We start from the raw sequence: 11,115 nt of genomic DNA, 5'->3' as shown, positions 1-11,115 counted from the left end.
TTAAATAGACAATATATAATATGATATTTAAATGAATGTTAATATATTATCAATCTTAGAGTGGAAGGATGCTGATGAAGCTTGCATCAGACAGATGATAGCATTTGTTAGCAAGTGTTATCATTTAGAAAGTTTAATTATTAATTTGACTAGGGAGATCTAGAAATGTATAGTACAATGCATTATAAAATGTCATATGTTTTTCTGCCCATACAGATTACTAGATTCTTTTTTTAAGTGACAGCATAAAGAGCTGCAGACACTGGTTTTATATTTTAGGGGCAAAGCTGGGGTCACAACCAGGTATAATCCTTAGATGTCAATGTACACTCACGTTTGCCATGCCTTTAGAAAACCAGCAGGCGCTTTTAAGTTTTCATTGATTTATTCACCCAGGCCATTCAACAGCTACATACAAAGTCTTTACTGTTTGTTGGTAATGAGCTCTTCTAATCATGTTGCGACAGGCCTTGTTCCTAACTAGTTCTATTTCTGTAAATCTAAAGAAGATCATCAACCTAAGGCCACATTCACAAAGAAATTCAAACTGGTTCATACTCCTAAAGCCAATTTATGGAATGCAAATATATCCAAAGCCAAGCCAGCACATAATAGCAGGATACCACACTAGTGTATGAGGACTTATGGAGAACATGGAAGCTATGGGGGGAGGTATACATCTAAAGTGATCTGAAGTTGACATTCACACGCATGGATATCAAAGCATGTTTTCGGAGATGGAGCATGTTGCAGTTTGTACCATTTGCTTGTTAGTCTTTACCTCTCAGAAATGAACAGGCAACCATCCTAACATGGCAAAACACATGACATGGAGAGATGCAATAATTGCATCTATTAAAGTGATATTAAAGGCTAACTTTTTTTTTCTTTTTTAAGGAGACCCTTCTTTGCTGGAGGCTGTTGCTCTTATTCCTTAAAAGTGCCTAATTCCTTGTTTTCTAGTGGCTCCCCGCAGCGCACTCCCCCCTGCACGGGTGCCACCATCGTTCTAATGGAGGCACCCGTGCGCACTCGTCCCCGCTGTGGCTGTGTGCGTCCATGGACACACAGCCCTGTGGCAGGCCACGTCCCTTCCCTCTTTAATTGATGGCAAAAGGAGCCTATGGCTCCTCTGCCATCAGTATCCTCTCCCGCAACCCGGAAGTTCGGGGAACGGAGGATCTCTTTGGACCGGTGGCAGGGACGAGCGCAGCGGACAGGTAAGTGTGTAGGGGACTGGGTTAGAAAAAAAAGGTGCAGGGCCGTTTTTACCCTAATGCAGAGAATGCATTAAGGTAAAAAATGCCCAGACCTTAATACTACTTTAACCACTTCAAGACAAGGTGTTTAGACCCCCTTCCTGGCCAGGCCATTTTTTTAAAACACCGATGGCAATGATCATAAGACCCAAGTCTGTTGAACAATCTTCTTAAATTTGTTTTTTGTTTTTTAACAAAGGCCACACCACAGACAGCAGCAGCTGCAGTATCAGAAGGGAAGAGCAATAATTTATGTAGAATTAAAGTATATGAATGGAGGGAGCTTTTCAATAATGAAGACATAATTATACTTGTAATTGAGCTGCTAAAAGCACCCAGGTTTTGCAACAAAATTTAAGCATTTATCTCAACCTAAATCTTTTAGGGTTAAACCATATAAAATGTATATGACAAGTCTTCACACAGGCAAAATGGGAAAAAATCTACATAATTATTTAGATACAAAGAGATAATTATTAGTGTTATACATTGAGAAGCATGTTGATGGATGGATCCGTCAAGTGTGCCAAGAGTTATCAGCTGGATAATCTATCTTTGCCGAGAAGAGAGACTCGAGAGAAAAGTCTACTCAGCTTAATTAGCAGGCAATGGATAGAAAACACAACACAAATTGTTAAACATGCATGAAAACACAATTTAAACTGCAGTAGTATATTAACCCAATTATAGAACTGCAGTTGGTTGTAAACATAGGGGAAATGGGATTTTGTACTTGATGTCTTTTTCCCCTCTTCCTCCATTGGTTCAGTGTTACCAATTGCCATACATGCCCACTTCCTTGTGACACTTCCTCCTATAGACAACTAGTGTGGACAGTTGCATGACAAAAATGAGGTGTAAAAAATGAACTGCAAACAAATCCTGGAACTTTGAAAGGAAACAATGTAGGTACAGACTATCTTTTTATCCCAAATTATGATTGTTTTAGGCCTTGTTCACACCAAGCGCAGAGCAGATCCGGACCAGAGAAGGTGCAGACTGGATCAAAACTGCGTCCAATGTATTCCTATGGTATTTTGACCTCCAGTTCACATCGCAGCGTGCGGATCCAGACGAGATCCAGACCGGATGAAAAAACTGCGGCAAGCCCTATTTTACCTGCTCTGGATCTGGTCTTGAACGCATCTAAAACGCATCAAAAACGCATCTAAAACGCATGCAAGTGCTTGAAAGCCCATGTTAAACTTAAAAAAAATATATATATATTTTTTTTTTTACCAAAACCGACCCTAAACGCATCAAAAACGCGGCACAACCCACTGCACTGCGTGTGCAGAAACATGACCGGATCTGGTCTGCATTTGGTGTGAACAAGGCCTTAGTGTTTTCTAAAAGTTAATTACTGAAGCCAAGCCCTAGGCACTCAATAAAACGCATAGGAAATAGCAGTGCTAATGCAGATTAATATTTAAAAAATACATGGTTTTAAATTGTTGTTTTCTTTGTGGATCAGCCTTAAAAATGCAGCCGTGGATGAGAGCACAAACTGCACTTAATCTGCCTGTTTTTTTTTAAAATGTTAAGTCTTTTATTTCATGCTAATAAGAGTTTCAAATGGCATGTATTTTATAAAAGACGGTTTTCCTGGAAAGTTACTTGGTTTCAAACAATACTCCTGCAAAAAACAAAACGATTTGGGGGATTCGAAATTAAATGATTATAGATTAAGTGCATGTTTTAAAATGAAGCCTGTAGGGTTGGTGGTTGTACCAAGAGCATCTTGCATGTCCACATGATGCTACTGCTGCCCAAGGAGAACGGATCAGGATATCCTTTATGTGCAAGAACCTTTCCCTCAACCATGCTAAATATAACAGTTCTTCTAGGCAATAGTAGCTTTGATGTGTAAATTGGATTTCCATTTTAACTTAAAAAGAGAACTATGAGGTTATTAATTTACTCTCATCCTCATAGTTCGAGCCGACGTGTGACAATGAAACTGCCACACTTCGACTCTAACACATACCATCGCTCACTCACTTCCCGATAATGTCCCTGCAGAGAGCGGTGACCGTCAGTCACTGCTCCCCGCAGGGATTTCCCCCCTCCCCAATCCCCCAGTGCGGACAGGAGTAACAGACTGGGAGGGGCGGGCACAGCTGACTCTGCCTCTCGATAGGCAGAAGCAGCTGTCAATCAGCCAGCTGGGTGGATCTCGAGAGTATTGTTGGGATCCGTCCCGGCTGCAGCACTCTCAGTATATAGTGGGCAATAGCCGGCTATATACTGAGCTTTGGGTCACCGGAGGTTAGTATATGTCCTCCCGTGACCCTTAAGACAACTGAAATAAAAAGGGTACCCCACAGTTCTCTTTTAACAACTATGTTTCATCTGTATCACCATCTATTAATCAGCAGTGACTAATTTTGGAAACTTACAGTGTTCCAAGCACTGCATATTAGGGGAAAAAAAAGCCTAGTGGTAAATGTGGTGGGATGGCCCCATGTGGACAACGGTGCATCCTCAGTCTTCAAGGAAGCATGACGACTGATGGGTTGGATCATGAATATCTACTACACTTTGCTGTTCTGGAAATCGCATCTTCTTGTCAGCTGCAGAATACTAGCAACAAGAGTGGTTCGGAATGGTACACTACAGAAATGCCTAGGAGGTCATTATAAGCGATTGTCAGACCCCTTTCATGGGTCTATTTCTACCATGTTTCTCCGAAAATAAGGCACTGTCTTATATTTTTAGCACACTAGGTCTTATTTTCGGGGTAGGTCTTATGTTTTTTTTTTTTTATGTACAACAATCCACACTTATTCATGTACAAAAGTCTACATGTATTCATGTACACAAATATGGTGATCAGGACAATCAGGGGGGCTGAACCTTTGCTAGAGCAATTTGGTAACCAATCGCTGCCAGAATGGGCGAAGCACACTTTCACTATCGATTCCTCACATTCCACGCATTTGGTATCACTCCGCCTGTGACAGAAGCCGGCGCTATAGAGGAGGCATCGGCTTATGCGGCTGTGCTCCCTCCGCTGTCGCCTCGCTTCCTCTAGCGCTGGCTTAGTTGGCACCGCTGACTCTCTCCTGCCTCTCCCGCGGCTCTTCAAGTTCCCCGTTATGCCACCACCGGCCCTGGGAATGGTCACAACTAGGTCTTATTAAACTTCGACTTGCTCTCACATTATTACTTTTACTGGTGTCAGAAAAAAGAGAGAAAGGGTTAATATATTTCAATAAAAACACTGTCTCGGGATCTAAGCTCTAAAACAAAAAACATATCATACTACTGTCTACTAGAACAACAACTGTAGCAGAGCTAGGTGATAACGGCAGAGTGATAGTCCATAACTCAGATTTTCCTGTTGGGAATACAATGCATATACAAGCAAAGGTAATGTCAGACAGTCATGGGCTAATCCCTTGGGCTGCAGGGTTATGGAATTTATACAATTCACAAATTGCCGCTATTTTTTTTATTTCCCCTTTGTCTTATTACCTCAAGAAAAAATGTACAGTAAGTATATCTTACTAAAGAACTGAAGGATAAAAAAGGGGTGCAAGGACTGTTAACAGGAGTCACAAGTTTCTCTGTAGCTCAGAATATAAAACCAATCTCCCTTTTTCTTCTTGGGTGGCCTGTATAGCTTTACAGTAGTTCTGTATATAAAAATCACACCATATCCTGCCTCCAACAGAGGATTCTTGTTCACATTTCGCAAAATAGTCACTTCACAAAAGTAATGAAAGTTACACAAGAGGATTATGATTCTTGTGTCCCTAGAGCTACACAATGCTTACATATACATATGACTCTATACGAGCATGCTGTGCCTTTTTAGGTGCATTTACCATTTTACTATAATTCAACAACTTGTACATCTACAAACTATGCCAAAAGTTATAGGGGGCACACAACATGCAGTTATAGTCCATTAACCAAGAAAAGTACACTGACAACTAGGGTCCTAGCTTTCCTTTATTCTAGCTGCTGATTAGGTTGAATACTAAAGGAAATAGGCCACCACTAAACTGACTGGAGTAGGACAGACCAGACAGCATGCCAAATGCATCTTTGAAAGTTATTACACTCGAGAATTTAGCTCACCGATTTACTCCACCGCTTCAAGAGCAATGGCACAGCAATAGGCCTGGTTCTCCGGAGACAACTGCGAAAATATCATATACCATGGTAATGACTGCAACATAGATCTTTGTACCCCAATGGGTTTTGGAAGCATTGAGAGGGACAACCCCAAGAGGGACAAGCAAAATTACATTTGGCATGCAAACACTATGTTCAGGTCTGTTATAGTACAATATGAATACAGGGAACTGGAGCACATATACATGAATAAAAATGACAAACCAGGAGATATATTTTGTTAACACAAAATGATAAAATATTACTGCCTTCTGCACCTCTTCCTTCCACCTTTCTATGCTTATTTTTGGCAAATTATGTTCATTTATATACAAGGGATCGAAACCAAACCAACATCACAAAGGGTTCAAACCAAACCGATATCACAAACTCCTTGGGAAAGCATGGTTAGCTACCACAAACTATGTTGTACTACTGAGCCTTCTGAATTGAGTCTAGTGCTGCAAACTGGATCATAGAATAGGGATCTTTATTTTAGACATGTGAAGGTCATTTTCAAATCACACTGGGCTGTTACTTTTTTGAAAATAAGGATCTTTATCCTGGTGGGTAACTTTGTAAATTGAACCTTGTTCACATGCGTCACTGAGGGGCAGTAACAAAAAAAAAAAAGGTTCATTTGAGTCTTCATTGCTCCCAGCAGCCTACTGTTAAGCCAGCATTGCATCCGGACAGTGTTGTACACATTGCCACAGCCAAAATGCTACGCTTTGCAGTGTAAAAAATTAGACCGCATGTAGCTTTCAACGAGAGTTGCTGCCTGCCAAATGCAACCATTGAGTTAAATGGGAAAACACATTGCCATGAAAGCCCCTGCTCTTTTGACCTCTGAAAAGGAATCCATGGCTTGCTTTGCAGAGAGGCAGTAAAATTTGATACGAGTGACATTTTTACTTTTTTGGCCTCACCGCAGTGCGGTTGTACCATGTCTCACTATGCACCATGTCTCACAATGCACCAAGTACTGCATGCCTTACTTTTTTTCTCTTTTAGCACACACCACCGGAACGCAGTGATGTGAACTGTCACCATCCATGACGAGGTAAATTGCCTTGCTTCCGGGCTGTGCTGTACTTTTTCCAGCGCAGCCCGAATGTAAGACAAGGCAATTTGCCTCATCATGGATGGAGACAGTTCACACCACTGCGTTCCAGTGGTGTGCGCTTAAAAAAAAAAAAAAGTATGGCATTGGGTACTTAGTGCATTGTACTGAAACATGGTACAACCGCACTGTGGTGAGGCCATAGAACTAAATGAAATGTTACTTGTAACATTTCAATAAAGTTCTTACGAAAAAAGAAATTAATCAAGCGCATCGGCACTGTACGGTCAAACGCACGCCAACAGCCAGTTGAGCGCTGCTGCTGGAGTAAACAAGCCCTAAAAACATGCAGTTTGACCTGTATGGGGGAATAACAGCAAAACACCCACAAGCTCAGGGTACATTACTCCTAAAATGTGTTAAGTGTAGCTAGTATCAGTTTTTACAGCTTCTTTAAATCATCTTTTTTAGTTCAGCATTAAAACCAAACTGCATTTGCATTAGCTTTCAACTTAACTGAAAAAATATAACATAATTTATTATAAATTATGCATTAGTAATATTTTTAGCCACACCAAGACAAAAAAACATGTGATATAAATACAGAGCAAGGGGGTCCATAACTAGTTAAATGCTTGAAGAGATTTCAGAAGCTTTCCTCTAGGGTGAGTGAAGGACCCACTCATGGGGCCTCCAGTGTGCACTGATGCTATACTCCCCTCCCAGGCATTGCTATTTCATTTCACAGCTGCTGTGTCGGGAGATTAGACTTATTCCGCTAATGGCACCTAGCGCATAAATATGCAGCTCACGTCTGACAGGAGCAAAGCACAAAAAGGGACAAACATAAAACTTTTGGGAAATAGATTGGCTGAAAGTAAGATAAGCTACAGGCAAAGCATTTGTTAAGATGTATGGCATTACAAAGGGCCTCAATCCAAGCAGAGTAATGGAGAAGCTTGGACCTCTGGCAGCGAAGAAACAATGAAAAGCACTAGGAAATTAGAGAAAAAGGATTGAGAACTAATATACCACCTTTTGTTCAACCTCTCGATCCGCTACTTTATTTACAATAAAATCTGAAAATGAAAGACTTCTGTGCTTAAGTGATATGATGTCATATAAAAGTTAGTAAACCAACCTTATAAAAAAGTGATAGGAAGCACCACCAGGAGCTTGCAAATCCTTATGGTTAACTTGTGTGTAACGCTGCATGTAGCCGCTAATATTTGCTTTACAAATCAGTTTAGAAAGTGTAGGTACAACACATATCTCAGCATTTAACGCAGACACTTCTCAACAGGTAGCCAAGGCAGCTGGAGTGCAGTACCAAATGTGGTGCCCAGGCTCAACATTATCTAAACTATAAAAGCTGCACAAACTCAGGAATCGCTATCACAAGTAAACAATGTTTCCCCTTAAATCATACCAGTTATAAGAATTTTTCAAAGAGAAATAAAACAAACACTTGAAGCCCCAGCACAGGTTGTTAGTTAAAGTGACACTAAACTCAGGAGATAAATCCTAAAAATGCATTCAGGTACCTTAGCTATTAACAAAAATGAATGTACCTTATTTGTGTATCACTCGGCTGTAGACCCTCAAATCATTTCTGAATTGGTGCTGACACTGTCCTTCCTTCTGGAGGGTGGCTACTTTTGTTCCCCATGGTCCCTGTGTGTGTTGTAATGTAGCAACTGCTCCAAGCTTGCTCCTGTGATGGACCACAATCTCAATACAAATTAGTAATCGTGAGATTGTATTCCATCACAGGAGTGAGCCTGGAGCTCAGGCTTCTGCACAATCTCATACAGGCAGAGCTCGGTACTGATGCATGGAATATCAGTTAGGTGGGAAGGACAACTGGATGGGATTAAGGACAGCTCTACTGCATTTAACCAGATAAGAGGACTTCTTCATGTCTCCTAACTAAAAAACTCCGTACCTCAGTATGTAGCTCTGCCTGGGAAAGAATGTGCAGAAGGCTGAGCTTTGCATCCCTGATCGAGTGATCACAATTGCAATGCTTTCCAGGCTTGAATGCAAAAATTAAAGAAATGCATATTCTTGGCCTCTGGGTTGTACTTGCCCCCTGGGCTAAAAGTTGCCAGTCAGCCCCTGAGGGAGTCATGGGGTTAACAAGCTCACAGATCTGAAGACATAATGACATATGCATTATTGTTCAAGGAAAAGTGTCTTTATAAAAAGTATATGGGCTTTCACTTTTGTTCTCCTTATTTGTAAATGTTAGTTCTCTGGTTTCCATGCAGATCTAATGGCATTGGGACTAAATGTGCCTCATACTTATTTAAAGCTATTGTCTCATAGCATTGAAAGGAGAAGAACTGCATGATCACATGGTTTATACAGGCCATGGACAGCCACACTAAAGCAATACAACTGATGAAAAAAGTTGTTGTTTTTTTGCAGAGGCAAATGGGAAATCTATCAGACGCACAAGCCAAATATATTTTTTTTTAAAAAAAGGCTTTTAGCAAATATTTCAATGTGTTCTGAGTGACACAGTATTTCAGAATAAGTAACTTTAAATAGCACTTAACCCCCCCCCTAACAAAAAAAAAAAGCATTTTAAAAGTTTGCTAGTGAGCAGAAAATTTTTTAACTTAACATTTCCTCTGTCAAAATGCTACAGTTGGGCATTACTGTCAGAAGTCTGCTGCAATGTTTGGAGCTCTGCTTACCACTTAGGATAAGCTGGCAAACCATACATTCATGGTGGTAACACAAGGACTCTGTTTAAAATGTAGAAGGCTCTGTGCTAGTCAGAGATTTTAGCTATTGTATCGAGTTTTGATGGGCAGGAATTAATCAGCTGCAGCAATGCTATCTAGCAACTCATGTGTACCTTCCATTCAAAACCATGAACTGGACTGGGCTGCTTACCAAGTTGATCATCTTTAAAAAAAAAAAAAGTAGTAACGGTAGAAACTAGACTACATTCACTGCTTCATTTATTTTTCAGGTCTGTAAAAGTATCGAAGCTATTGGGTCAGCATAGCAGGCACCAGCATTTCCAGGAGAGGTTACGTTTTTTTCTTCATGCAGCAGAGGAAGCACACACCATGAAATACTGTACATTACAATAATATATGCAATTCAAACAGAAAATATGTATATTTATGTATAGGCTATTTTTCTACATGGTAATACAAAGGGAACTACTTGTTTTTTTTTTTTAATAGACTCCCCTAAATCTGATCAACACTGTTGATGGAAATATCAAAGAATTGGAGTATATCCTGCAATGCTGCACTTATTACCTGAATCTGTTCTGGGGTCCATTGGTCCAGGTTCACAGATTTAACTCTTGATATATGAACACCAAGGTTTCGATGGATTCCAGCACATCTGATGCACATAAATACTCCTAAATTCCATGAAGCCCATCTTGGACCTGCAAAATTTTTCTAGAATGTTCATGAAATTCTTTAACATGGGCAAACTCAGCTCAGACCCATACCTATACAAGCTATGTAATTCAGTAGATATTGAGACTAGCAGGTACTAAGCAACCAAAGACACACAACCCACTTAAACATCGGTAGTAGATGAGAGCTACTGGTTGTAAGAAATGGCTCCTGTTCTAATTCACTCTACTGCGGAGGAAGAGAAAGTGATAAAGAAATGGCCTGCAATGTTGGGTGCAGGCAAAATTCAGGGCAGTGCAACCCAGCACAAAGCAAAATGGATGCTTTGCTAAAAGGGTGGTGTATTTTAAATCCGGATGTCAGAGGCACATTTGATGGTATATGGCATGAATGAATGCACAGAAAATACCCTCCTATAAAAACAAACTTGTGAACATGGTTGTAGAATGCAAAAGCAAAAATGTTCTGATAATAATTTTTTTTAAATATATTAAAAGGTTAGAGAAACACAGAAAAGTTTAAACCCAAATGGTACCCTTCACTCAATGAAGTGAGAATTGAACCAATTAAGATACATACTTTGCCCTAGATATTTCTGTGACTTTTAGCTGCTTATGAAAATGAACAATAAATGTTTTTGTATAGTAGGAGCTTATGAAGAATCATATTTATGTCTGAATGGTATAACGTGCATTTTAAAAATTGGTAAATTGCAGGAGAAAAAAAAACAAACAAAAAAATACACAGGACACCATTTCACAAAAAGTTTGTTCAGAGGTCTGGAGACATTGATTTAACGGATCCCTCCAGTTATCTACTATAGATTGAACTGCAAAATAATTAACTCTCTCCTGTACTGGTAAAGAAAAGTTCAATTGCGTAAAAAAAATACTCATTTAAAAAAAAAAAAAAGGTAACCCGTCACAAAATATTTTATTTACTGGGATAAAGATCTCATAGACACTACAATGCCCCACAACTTACAACTGATATATCATAAATCCAGCACAACACAGTAGGCCTGCAACCAACTATTTTATAGGACGCATCAATTTCACCTTTTTTGTTTTATAGATCTACCTCTGGGTTTTTCCCCCCCATTTCCCTTTTTTCAATCTGTTTACTTTGATAGTGCAAGCTTCCATGCCGATACATTTTAAACTGGAGGAAACCCAGGTAAGGGCCACAGGAAAACAAATACAAAAGTTTCTCAGAACTTGGCTCAAGCCAAACACTCAAATAAATATTATATTTTTTTTTTTAATGCATCTTTGTCTGAGGT

General features: G+C 39.8%; 1 protein-coding gene across 1 annotated transcript in view; it reads right to left on the bottom strand.

Moving 5' to 3' along the window:
- LOC108793879 (stromal membrane-associated protein 1-like) overlaps nucleotides 1–11,115 on the bottom strand; it is a 127,210-nt gene that overhangs the window by 62,481 nt on the left and 53,614 nt on the right. The window contains exon 2 of the mRNA XM_018564830.1: nucleotides 9,726–9,859. Coding sequence (XP_018420332.1) covers nucleotides 9,726–9,859 — 134 coding nt within the window. The remainder of the gene's footprint in view (nucleotides 1–9,725; nucleotides 9,860–11,115) is intronic.

The sequence above is a fragment of the Nanorana parkeri genome, unplaced genomic scaffold (assembly GCF_000935625.1).
Source record: "Nanorana parkeri isolate BGI_ZX_2015 unplaced genomic scaffold, ASM93562v1 scaffold785, whole genome shotgun sequence".
Taxonomy (NCBI): domain Eukaryota; kingdom Metazoa; phylum Chordata; class Amphibia; order Anura; family Dicroglossidae; genus Nanorana; species Nanorana parkeri.
Note: the sequence above shows the minus strand (reverse complement) of the source record. Positions and strands in the feature narration are given on the sequence as shown.